This window comes from Gymnogyps californianus, chromosome 1 (assembly GCF_018139145.2).
Source record: "Gymnogyps californianus isolate 813 chromosome 1, ASM1813914v2, whole genome shotgun sequence".
Taxonomy (NCBI): Eukaryota; Metazoa; Chordata; class Aves; order Accipitriformes; family Cathartidae; genus Gymnogyps; species Gymnogyps californianus.
This window is the reverse complement of record NC_059471.1, coordinates 151,966,164-151,978,897: the sequence shown is the minus strand read 5'-3', so window position 1 is coordinate 151,978,897 and position 12,734 is coordinate 151,966,164. Positions and strand designations below refer to the sequence as shown.

General features: G+C 42.3%; 1 protein-coding gene across 3 annotated transcripts in view; it reads left to right on the top strand.

Moving 5' to 3' along the window:
- The window catches only part of DENND5B (DENN domain containing 5B), a 121,010-nt gene that overhangs the window by 55,384 nt on the left and 52,892 nt on the right, over window positions 1-12,734 (top strand). For all 3 annotated transcript variants that reach the window (XM_050894823.1, XM_050894815.1, XM_050894806.1), the window contains one exon: window positions 4,086-4,752. In XM_050894823.1, the coding sequence (XP_050750780.1) occupies window positions 4,086-4,752 (667 nt within the window). The remainder of the gene's footprint in view (window positions 1-4,085; window positions 4,753-12,734) is intronic.

Genomic DNA, 12,734 nt, shown 5'->3' with positions numbered 1-12,734 from the left:
GATGTAGAAATCTGAAGTTCATCTCAATTTCCACTGAATTTTATTTTTTAGCATTGTGCCAAATATTTAACATGAAAACACCGGAGCTGGAAGTAGCAGTGACACAGAGAGCTGATACTGTGGCACTGCACGTGCATAGAAAGGCAGAAGTGAGCCTGATCACTCCCTCTGCCCACTGACAGCTGGGGATTTCAGTCCTCTGCTTCCAAATGTGCACCGATGGAGATGGTGCGGTATTTGGGCAGGTCTCCACATCGCTTTGCTTATACAGAAGGCATGAAGGACTCAGAATGATGCTTCATCAGCACAGTTAAGATGGTAATAACTCAACTACCAAGGCTACTTATGCCTTTTAGTTCTGCCTTTGAACTGGGGGTGTTCAGAGAAGTGATGGGGGGTGTGCAGCAGGAACATGGCAGCAAGAGGTAATAGCTGGAATTGCTACATTATTTGTCTCTCACATTACAGTTGAAAATGTCTAGTATTCATGAAGTGTGATCATATTATCGGACAAAAATGGAATACTAAAACCAGCAAGAGACCTATTAAAATAAAATAATTGAACTGAGCGGCGTTCAGCTGAAATCAAATAGCTGAAGAACACATCTTTCATTTGCAATGTGTCTTGGAGAAAAAAAAAGCATTTACTAACAGCAGCAGTATTTAATGGTCTTTTAAATCATCTTTTGGAAAACTTCTTTATTGTTTTGATCTGAAACATCATTTAAAGTAATATCCACCTCCACAGAGTCCCTTGAGGCAATTATTGGCCTTTCTGATCTTGCTTTGCTGTATTAGTTCTGCCTATGTGTTTGCTTTATGTGAGCTTCCAGAAGCAATTTTCCTCAGAGAAGAAAATGCATAAATCCTTGAAGGTTAACTTGTGAGAACTCTGGCTTTGCTGGATGCCTAAGGAATTTCAATTGCCTTCTGAAATCATCCTGTCGCTTTAAAAATAACCCCCTGAAGTCCCAAGCCATCACTCTGCCTATGAGTCATGTTTTCTCTCCCTTTCAAAGTATATATCAAAAAGTACAGAGTTCTCTTTCATAGGAAAGTATTTCTTTCCCCCCACTGCTTTTTGTGATTATCCCTGCCTAACGTCACATACTATCGCCATTCTGGAAGTAATGGGTTGTACCAAACTGAAGTTCTCAGCAGAGAGGAAAGTGAAATTTTTAGGAAATAAACCTCCTATTTCAGCCCTCTGGTTCATCAAGGTATATAAATCTTTGCCTGTATTTCTGAAGTCCCAGGAAGCATTGTCCATTTAGCCTCTCATGTACTAAAATAAAAGAACTAAAAGTTCCCCAGTGTAATCTGAAGGAGCAGGCTTTAATACAAACAAAAGCATCTTTTTCTCCACCCCCTCACCCATGGCGCAATTTGGATATGGAGCTTGCTGCCGCGGCATGTTGTGAACATGAAAAATATACAAGGGCTTAAAAAGTGAAATAGAAGATCTAATGGAGAAGAGGTGAACCAATGCTAATGGGCAGTGGTCCAGGGGGGGCCTTTGGTTCAGAAATATCTGCAAATGATAATGGCTGGGAGGAGGAAGGAGGGGGGATTACAGTGTGTGTGTGTGTGTGTGTGTGTGTCTCACCCTTTTCCTAAACAGAGAGGCATCTCCTACTCATCACTTCTAGAGATGGGGTATGGATTAGTTGGTATCTTTTTGTCTGTCTTTGTGCATCTTCCTTTTGTTTTTACAAACCATGTTGACTGTAAGCCTTATTGCAAGTATGATTTAATTCCACATTTTTCTGCTGATGGATGTGTTTAAATATAAATAGTAAAGTGCTCTGAAAACCAAAATCCTGTCCTTTGATCAGTAATCTTGGATAGTTTTCTGTGTTTATACAAAGATGCAGTAAAGGTGACTGACTGCCTTCTTGCCGTTAGTCAGCCAGCTTCACCAGCAGGCAAAGCTTTCAACCCCCTTAGCACGTCCCAAGCTGCTCTTCCCCAACGCTCTCCTGTGGCGCATGTGACAAACACAGACGAGGTGGGAAGTGATTGATGTCCAAGGCACTAAGATGAAAGTTTTCATGCATTAACTGCAAATTTGAAGCTTTCTGTACTGCTGGAAAATGAGCACAGGCCCTTCCTTTTGATCTTAGCTTCTTAAGTGACTCTTGGTCATTCTCCCCTGCCTCAGTGCTTTCCCATCTTCTTTCTTGCTCTGCCTTTTCCCATCCTCTTGTGGGTCTAACAACAGCAGCAGTCTCTGTGCCAGGGTTTGCAGCCAGGGACTTAAAATGTCGATATTCTGCATATGGTGGGCTGTGGCTGAAACTTAATAGATGGGTGTCCCTTTGTGTGTGTATACTCAGTATATAAAGGACGAGGGAATAATAATTAAGACTTGGAGGAAATTTATTTAAAACAACCTTCTGAAACTGTCTCAGCTGGTCTGAATTTCCCTGATACTTATCTGTTCTTCATTGTACCAGTACATATAATTTGCTTATCCAGGTATTTTTCTGTAAAGTGATGAAAATATAGTCTTTGATAGCATTGAGATTAAAACCTGTGATTTCGGCCTGATTGGATTTGATAAGGCTATAGCCGCCATTGAATGCCCACATTCTAGAAATAAATTTTTATTAAGCAAGTCTGCCAAAAATGAGGTTAAGAGATACTGTGCAGAATAAATTTAAATAAAGTGTGAAACAAGGATTTTTTACTACTTCTTTATTGGAGAAGCCTTAATCATGGCGCTGCTGTTAATGCCTCAATAAAAACTATAAACCTTTTGAATGAAAATGTGGCTGCTCTTCAAAAGCGGTTCAAGCTGCAATTTCATGGTTTATGTCAGCAAAACCCGTCAATTGAATTAAATCCTTCTACCAACTCCAGGCTACTTATTTCCCTATACATTACCTTTTAGAGCAATACATAAGAGCTGTCCTAGATAACTTAGGGGCTTGCTAGCACGTTGTGAAGTGAGTCTGGACCACTTGCCTAAATCCCAGCTGGGCTGGTAGCAGCTTTATCAGACTGTCGAATGGTCTCTGCAAGGTGCACTGGTGAAGTTCAGGGTAGGATGTACCCGAAAATATTTCTCTTGACCTTTTCTACTATCAGAAGAATCTAGTCCTGGTCAAGGTGAGACATTAGGGGACGCACTCAGTCCTGTGTAGGTTCACATCCCTTGGGAAAGTTGGCTTCTAGTGTTGCCTTTTGGAACAGGAGGAGCACTTTGAAGGCTCTCCCTCTCTTCTTTCCTTTTATTTCTTCAGATGGAAAGTACAAAGGAAGCTTTAGTTCTTCGTTTATAAACATACTGATTTAGCTAGAACATAAGGAGTTTCATGCTGACGCACATTCAAACAAGTTTTGCTGGATGTTTGTTATTTTGTATTAGATGGCTGATAGAATTCCTGAGGAATGCCTGGAAAAGTGCCTCAACTTATCACTAGGGCTATGTTTCAGAGAAACACCCAGTGTAGTAGAATCACTGCAAAACATCTTGCTGAGTGGTAAATCAAAAATGAGGCTTTCATGGATTTGGGGTGTTTCCCTCCCCGCCCCCACCTCCCCCCTTCTTCCAATCTAACCTATTTTGTAGCACTTAAGGAAGAATGTAAATGTAATAGCTGTCAGTCAGTTGTTGGGTTTTTTTAAGAAAATTAGGGAAGATCAAAGAATTTCAAGAAGTCTGTGTAATTTGAATTCAGTGGTATAAGATGCTTCCTTGGCTCTCTGATTTTAGAGCACTGTGGGCACGATATATGCTAATGAGAACAAAACTGGATGTTTTTATATGATGCTTAAGTAAATGAGACAAAGACTATTCGGTAGTGAAAATAATTTCACAAAGTAATGGAAATGAGTCATAATGACTTAATAGATAGGTCGTTTTGGAGGGTATTTTCCTTTCTTCAGTCATGTCTACCTTTTCTTTTAAGTAGCATCAGTTTTAGGCTATTTGTTCCTGGGCTACTTTTCAGGGGGATTATGTTTAATGATAAATGGCTTGTTATGATGCAGTGGTTAAAAAGAATGTGCCTGTAAAGCAAAAGTAACAAAATAAAATTGTAGCTTAGATAACTATATCTATTTCTTTTCTCTTTTCTTAGCTGTGTATGCCCAAAGGGCTGTCTTTCAGGACACAGGCAGATAACAGAGATCCACAGCTCCATTCATTCATCATCACCAGAGAAGATGGCTCTCGTACGTACGGGTTTGTGCTCACGTTCTATGAGGAGGTCACGAGCAAGCAGATCTGCACAGCCATGCAAACGCTCTACCAGATGCACAATGCAGAGCAATACAGCAGCGTCTGCGCCTCCTCCTCATGCAGCATGGACTCCCTGGCCAGCAGCATCGATGAGGGCGACGCCACGTCCCTCGCCAAGCTCCAGCGGTACAACTCCTATGACATCAGCAGAGACACGCTGTATGTCTCCAAATGCATATGCCTCATCACCCCTCTGCCCTTCATGCAAGCCTGCAAGAAGTTCCTGATCCAGCTCTATAAGGCGGTGACCTCCCAGCAGCCGCCGCCTTTGCCCCTGGAGAGCTACATCCACAACATCCTCTACGAGGTGCCCCTGCCGCCCCCGGGGAGGTCGCTCAAGTTTTATGGGGTTTACGAGCCCATCATTTGCCAGAGACCTGGGCCCAACGAGCTGCCGCTCTCTGACTACCCGCTGCGGGAGGTCTTCGAGCTGCTGGGCCTGGAGAACCTGGTCCAGGTTTTCACCTGCGTTCTTCTGGAGATGCAAATCCTTCTGTACTCACAAGGTGAGCACTCGTCCGGTGATGCACCTTGGGTCTGTTCCCAGCAGGCAGTTCCTGGGCAGCTGCAGCCACAGGAACTAATATAAAGCTGTTGATTTTCAGCAGATTTGTGAAATGTGAAAATGTAATGAAAAAATGTGAGAGAAATGAGTCTGTCCTAATGAAAGCACTAAATAATTGTTTCCTCCAGGCAGTCTAGGTGCCACTTGTTTAATTATGCATTGTATTTATCACTTGTGACAGCTAGCAATAGAATTCACTTAATTATTATCCTTACATTGCCCTTGATCATGCTGCAAGACAGCATGAAACTAATCCTGTCTTCTGCAAAAATACCAGCAGAAAGTAATACATCTTGCAGAAGACACTCTTGCTACTTTCTTTTTCAAAATTCAGCAGCATATTGAAGTTCGGTGAGATTTCCTCACTCCCATATGATGGATATGTTCTGGTTAAAGCACTGAGAGTTTTTTAGCACTTAGAGGCTGAAGTTTTAATGCTGGTTTGGAACTGAGTGGAGTTACAGGGCATCCCCTTGTAGTCCTACTTGAGATATTTGGGAACTTTTCTGACAAGGATGCTGGTACTTCTTTTTGAGACGCTTAAGATTGCAATTGGCGAAGGCTAGCTACATTGGCAGAAGTTGCTTGCACAGAGCCTGTCCACGTTGAAGTATGCCAGCAAGCTTTTGAAAATCTGGTCTGTACCTTTTCTCTTCTGGTTGTGTCTTTCTGCAATAGTGCAATATTCCGCTACAAGTTTAGGGAATCTTGACTTAGCCCTGGGCATGCTCTGAAATTTTACACCCCTATTACTGTTTCCTCTATGATGTTGGTTGCTCTGAGTCTGGCCCTGGTGATATTTGGGTACCGAAAGGTACGTGCTGCAACTGTTGCAATGCACCAGAGTGCCCGAACAAGTCAAGTTCAAGTTTCCTGCTGACTTTCAAGGGGTTGTCCAGACTTTTTGGAGGTTTCTCTAAGTCTCACTGGATGCCTGTCCATATTGTCTGGGTTCCCAAATGGCTTCTGTGATGCTGACCCTAAATTATTAAAATGTGCCTCGGGGAAAAAGTTGGGGGGGGTGGGGGTGGTTTCATCAGGCTAGAATGAACAACATGAAGCCAGGAGGTACACATACCTTTTAACAAAAAGAAGAAAAGATGCTGAATACCTAGACTTCTCAAGAGATGTAGTTCAAGCAACAGACAGCTTGAAATGGAGAGGAGAGAGAGGATGGGAAGTCATCTAAAATGAGTATGGGTAATGAACCTTCAGGCTCCAAAAGTGAGTGCTTGGGTTCGTCATATAAAAGAAAAGGTCAGTAAGCGTGTAATAGTAATACTAATGAATAAATGACTGAGAATGGGGAAAAATGTTCAGGGAGGCAGAAGGAGGGTAGTTCTTCTGCAAATGACTGAATTCAAAGGATTGCTGGTTCTTTGCGGAGCACTTCTCCACATGGACTCCAGGGGTTTGCTTTCAAGAACTGAAAATGAAGGGCTTTATCTGCTCTTGGTTTGAAGTGTGAGCAGAAATCCTGCTGTTAGTTTTGATTAGGCTGCTTTTCCCCTCCCTTCTGCTTCTGTGTGTGTGTGCTTGCCCCTTTCTTCCTTGGTTTGAATCATGCTGCTTTTGCCGCTTGACACCAGGGTTCGACATTAAGCAGCGACACCACTGAAATGCCTCCCCATCCCCACTCATCATTCCCACCCTGGTCCCTGCTTATGGACTAACTGAAAACTGAGACTTTTTTTTACTGTAAGCTAGTAGCATTAGGAAAAATCTGCTTGTCAGATTACATTTTAGTAATATCTTGTGCAGATAGAGAGCAACCTGCATATGCATTACTTCTGTAATAGACCTTGAGACAGATATAAAATATTCACTAAATAATTTTGTCTCAATTTTCAGTGCCACCAGAAGTTAGATAAATAAGTGTTTTTCTTCCAGTTACTGGCTATAATTTAAGGGTTTACTTGCTTTGTTTGTTTTCACTGTGGGGTTTTGTTTAAAGAAAAAGGAGATAGTGAGAATTAATCCTCTTCATCCTCCAAAATTCAGATCTGGCCCCTCCCTCCGCCCCCCTTATTGGTGAATCTAGGAATGTCCTTGACATGACCTTTACTTCCCTATCTAATATAGACACAACTTGATGGCGCATGGGGAAAAGCATACAGTTCTATTAGGGAAATTCTGTGATTATGTAAATAGCATCGTAAAGCTGGTTCCCAGCAGTGGGGAATGTGGAGTGGAGGTCAAGTGCAAAGCCTCAGTTTTGGCATATCCTCATAGCTGAGTGCCTGGCTAATTGTGCACTGCGGCTTCTTTTAAATGTCAGTCTTGCGATTCCTGAAAGAGGAAAACAAAGCAGCTCTTTTCCTATTTGGGATATAACTAGGCTAGATACCACTGAAATCTCCTCTCTAAGCTTTGAGATCCATCAGGGAGAAATGCTTTCTTAACTCCCAAGTTCTTTCAAGGCAAAAGATGAAAAGAAGTTTTTGGCTTACGTATCTCTTGTTCCAAAGTAATGAACGAGAGAGTGATTTTGCAAATTTGTCCTTCCTTCCCTTTCTGCTTTAAAGAGGGTGGACTTGCTGGACTGTGTTTCCAGTGGCCTGGCCTTGCTGCAACCTTCCCAAACTCAACAAGAGATTAGGAGAAGACGGTCTTGCATCCACAGGGTGCAATTTCAAGCAAGACAGCATTATGAACCCAAAGTCAGAAATCACTGAAATGCTACCATACTCAAGAAATCAGAGCACTGGACCAAAACCTACTTCAGTTCACCAAACTATTTCAGTGAGAGCGCTGCTAATAACACATGTGGGAAATGTAAGCTGACTTTTTTTGTGGTTCTCCTAGCCTTGTTGGTAGGATGCTTTTCATTCAAGCTTGCAAAAAATTTGTTCCTCTTTTTAAAGAATAAAGACTTCTTTTGGAAAGTTGAGTGAAAAATATAGATTGTTGCACAACCCTGACCATACAATGAGCCTGCTGGCCATCTGCTGAGAACCTGAAACTTCTTACTAAACATCTGTCCACTAAAGGCAGATTACTTTTTGCAGCCAAGAAAGAGCAGGAGGGATATGAAGACTGCAAACACTGGGAACAACTGGCCAAATAGCTTTAGTTCCAAACTTCATAGGCAAGCACGGGCAGTTGGCTGCCTGGCAAAAGGATGGTGGTCAAGTGGAGTTGCACCTAGTTGGTGATAACAGCAGCGAAGGGCTGGCAGGAAGGTTGCACAGAGACTGTACTGGCTTTTCTGGAGTGGTTTTTCTCTAGTGAACTAGGAGTTGATGATGAAAAAGTTTATTTTTAACCCTGTAGCTGAGGCATAATGTTTCCAGCAGCCTGAACAAAGGCATCCAACTAAATGAAGAGGTGAGGGTGTTGGGTGACTTTACCCAGCTTGCCCTGGACACGTTCCCAGCACGATACGAGACTGTCTGGCACAGCTCTGCGGTGGGGACAGGACCAATTGGTAACTGTTTGTACCATGGCTGCCACTGTCAACTTTGGGTATCTAGTTGCTCTGTTCATGGTGTTTTACAGGTGAGTGGTATCCCATCACTTGGGAAAATGAAGGCATTGCAGTGGACTGTAACTTCACTTTGTAGCTGTGGTGGTCAAGCAGAGTGGTGGAGAGACTGACGTGGAAGAATGCTGAGCTCATTTTTTGAGCTTACTTTTTAAGCTCGTTCATTCCCAAACGTTTTGGACTGCAGGCAACTACCTTAATCCTCAATTTCTCTCAAGTTTATGGTTTAAACTTTAAAGCAGCCTGGTGCTAAGGAGCTATCACCGTGGCTTTACAAACCAGAGTTTGGGAAACGCTGGTGTGGATAATTATGTCCTTCTGGGGCAAAAGCCACTGTGACCAAAGCATTTCAGTCTGAAGATGTGAAACGTCTGTGCAGCTTGGGAGCAGCAAACGGTGCTGTGGCAGCGTTAAGGCAAAATGCGGAACAAGGCGAGGATAGCTTGGGAACTGGCAGAGACCTGTGCTTGCGCCCTGAATGGCAAGACTGAAAAGACAAGTCCTTACTGTTAGTGGAGACAGTGTGGACTTCCAGGGAGTTAACCAAAATCGCTGTTGGTGGGTAGATGTAATAGACTGCTCTAAGTGCCGACTTTGGCCTGCAAAGGTGACACAGAAAGCTGTACCTGAAAGCACTAGAAGCAGAACTCCTGTGGCTTCAGGTTACATCTTCCTGCATATAGAGAATACTTTTAAGTTTAAATAGGGCCAAATTTTAACAATGGAGCTTTGAAAACCAAGGGGAGGGATTAGATATTTTTTCCCCGCAATTCTTCAGGGCGCAGTCTTTGGATTGCAGCCTTATAAACTTCGTCCTCTAAAAATCAAAGCTTGGATTATGATGTGTTCCTGTGGCTTTCAAAGGAAGGACATAGGAACTACCAGACTCCCAATAAAGCAGAAAAAACTGATATAGTGTCATATTTGTTATCACCAAACAAGGCATACGATGTGGCACACATCTAACGTTGTGTTAGCTTGGGGCTTACAGACTTTCATTTATGAAACAGACTTGCTGTTTTAGTTTTATTATAGTTTATTCAATTGTAGAAATTAAAATTCTTGCAAGTGCCCTTGATTTTATTCAGAGCACAGCTCTCCCATGCGACCATAGAGATGTAAGGGTATTGTGAATGTCCAGGCTTCCAGCAGTGTCCGAGTTAATAACGCTCTGCGATAGCTGCTACAATTTCCCAAGGATCAGTAACAAAACGCCACTGTTGTGAGATGTCTGCTGGAGAGAGATGAATTAAACTGTGGGCTCTGCGGAAACCTCGGCAATCCATTTTGTATGTCTGCCTTTCTAGGGATTTAAACATGAGAGGGAACGTGTGGATGAGACCAAGATAAACTTCTTAAAGCTTAGGCTGTTTCTACTCATAATTTTGAGCATTTCCCAAGTTGTTTTTCAAAGGGCTTGAGTAATTGCTCCTCAAAGATTAAAATATTCTTTGCAATTTTTTTTCAATCTTAGAAATTATAATACAAATGACTATGCATACATATAGTCATCGCCTAGAAAAATGTAGTGTCTGAAAGATCTTTCTTACAAAGTCTATTTTGGGGGAGATTTTTTAAAATGAATACATGCATGATGTGTTTGCCTTTTAAAGCATTTTTACACCAAATAGTTACATAGAAAACCTTTGCTTTTCTGCTCGTTATTTAAATAGTTGCACTCCACACTAGTATCATCAAAACCAATGGGAAGCTATTGCAGAGAACAATTTACATGGGAACAAAATGTATCTATGCTGTGAAAGAGACCTGGGCTTAGGGCCTTAACAGCACCGCAGTCAGAGGAGACTGCAGTGCGTGTTCCCCTGGAAAAGTAATTGGAGAGAATAATCAGAGAATCAAATATACTCTTCGTTTTTAACTTAGGTGAAAAGACACAACCATTTTTTAATTAAAAGTTGCTCAGTTTTGTTAGCTGAAGTCAATACGGCCTGAAAAGTCAAGTTTTCAAAGCATCTGGAAACAAGAAGGAACTACTACAGGTCTGTACTGCAACCCCACTCCTGTTTGTATTCACAATGAACTGTAGAGGAAGATTGAACAACTGCTTTTAACACTATGCGCGCACACACACACTCCACCACCTCTCCCCTTTTTTTAATCGGATCTTATTATTTTCCATTATAAAACATCTTTACCTTTCAAGAACGAGGGGAAGAAAGTTAAATTAGGCCTTTACATTCCAACTATGGCAAATGCCAGATAAATAACACGGCAGTCAAAAGTGGTCGTGAGCAAAGTCATTGCCTGCTGGAATCTGTGCCCTCCCCGCCACCCTGCTGCCCTGGCACAGAGCTGCTGCCCGCCGGGGAGGCTGCTCTGCCCCAGCAGCCCCGGGGACGAGCAAGGGGCTCCCTGTGTCATCAGGGGCATCTTCATGTGTCCTGCTGCCGTCTTGTCAGCTTTGTCACAGACTTTTGCCCTGCTCTCGGAGGCTTAACCATGCTGGTAATGGGAGATAATTCAAGTTTTCCTGTGAATTAATTTTTAAGGTGGCTCTTAATCATGAACTAATTTATGCTGAACCACTGATGGCAGGCTGTGACATGGATAAATCATATAAACGGAAATTTATTGAAGTGGAAGTGATTTTTTTTCCATTAAGCGTTTGCCAGTAAGGAAAAATGGGAAGAATTGGCCTTGGTGAATATCGGCCTCGGGGTATTTCCCTTGGGGCAGAGCTGACCCCTAGTCTAAGAGGCCAGTTCGTAGTTCAGGCAATTAGATGCCGGCTCATCTTGATCATCCTGTTTAAGAAAATATGTATTTTCAGATTTGCATAAATTGCTGCTCTGCCTTTATCTTGTAACTCGTGTGCTGTGTCACTCACCAGTAAATCCACCCTTCTGTCAGGGATAAAGGGCGTTGAGATGCCATGGGTCGTTTCCCCAGGACGGTCTGCTGGTTACAACCCCACGTCACTGACCTGTCCAAGTTCGCTGAAGGTAGCACTGGTACAATGTGATTTCTATGGTGAATAAACATTTTCTGAAGCGGTTTTGTACATTTTATCTGAACATCTCTTGAAAAATCACCTGGTCTGGCTTGTCAGTCATCACAGCTGCTGGTATACAAACCAGATGAAAGATGGAAGCTTCCAGGGCGCTTTGAAGTCTGCGACACTTACATGCGTTGCTTCTGTGGAGCTATTGAGATCTGATTTGAAAACCTTTGCTTTCATAAACAGTTTTTGTCTCAGATGTGAATTTCAGATTTCCTTTTTTATCTGCAGTATGCTATACATCAGCATTACAGATCTGAAGGTACCAAGCCCCTAGACAGGTCTCATAACGGTTGTGCGCCATTCCTGACTCACGCTCAGAGCTCAAAGCAAAATGTTAATTTTTATTTTCCAGTTTTTCCAATATACCTGGCTCAGCTAATCCATATCTCGTTACAAAAAGTAGCAGTTGAACGGCAATTGCTTATACTACTTTGACTGAAGAGGTAGCATGTGGAAAAACTATTAGTCACAAGAATGTTTTAAAGCCGGTTCAGGTGTTTCCCTCTGAAGAATTAGCTCTTATTCATTAAGGTTCATTGATTTTTTTTTTTTCCTCTGTGTTGTTGTCTTTGTTTTGTTTAAAACTATTGCTTAGAATTGTTTTGTTCCTTTTGATAAGGTACTCTTTGAGAACATCATCTGATTATCATCTTCCAGGATACATATTTAAATACGTGGCTTTGCAAAGCTGCCATTGTACTTTATGCATGTTCAAAAAGCAGAGGAAAGGAAGGTGGTGTCCAGGTAACCCATCTTTTCAAATGCTTCCAAGTGCTTTCAAATCGCATGTAAAGCAGGACTTAAAAAGGAAAAGAAAGAGGAAGTACAGTCTTTTTTTAAAGCATCGTACTGGATTTAGAAGATCCAGGCGGAGACTCCAGCTCTGCAGCAGGCTTTCTACCTTACCCTTGGTAGGTTACTGGAACAGAGAGTTGGAAAACTGCCAAACTGTTCTTTCATCAGGAAAGCTGAGTGTGTTGAAACCAGAATAACAGTGTACTGATCACAGCAAGAATGCTGTTTCTGGTTTGAATGAGCATGTGTGTACTCTTACACATGCCTTATACTCAAAAATCCTGTGGTTGGGCATTTGCTGAGAAGGTCCCAGGTGAAATTCTCTTCTGTTTGATTACGACCAAAGATTTGAACCTGTTTTGGAGGTAGCACCTGAATGAGGGAGGCCTTAGCTGTTCTGGGCAGGGGTAACATTGATGTCCCTTTCCCCTCTCAAAGGACATTGGTTTCGCTTTGCTGCAGCATGGGAAGCATTTTGAGATATCAGACTCCTTTGTAGCAGGACAAGTAATTTTTATGTTGAGGTTCGTGAATTGCTTCACATCTCAGAGCTTCTATGCCCAATCCGTAAAGTAAAAGGAGAAGGATTATTTTGGTTTGTTTTCTCAGTCACTGCCTGTGT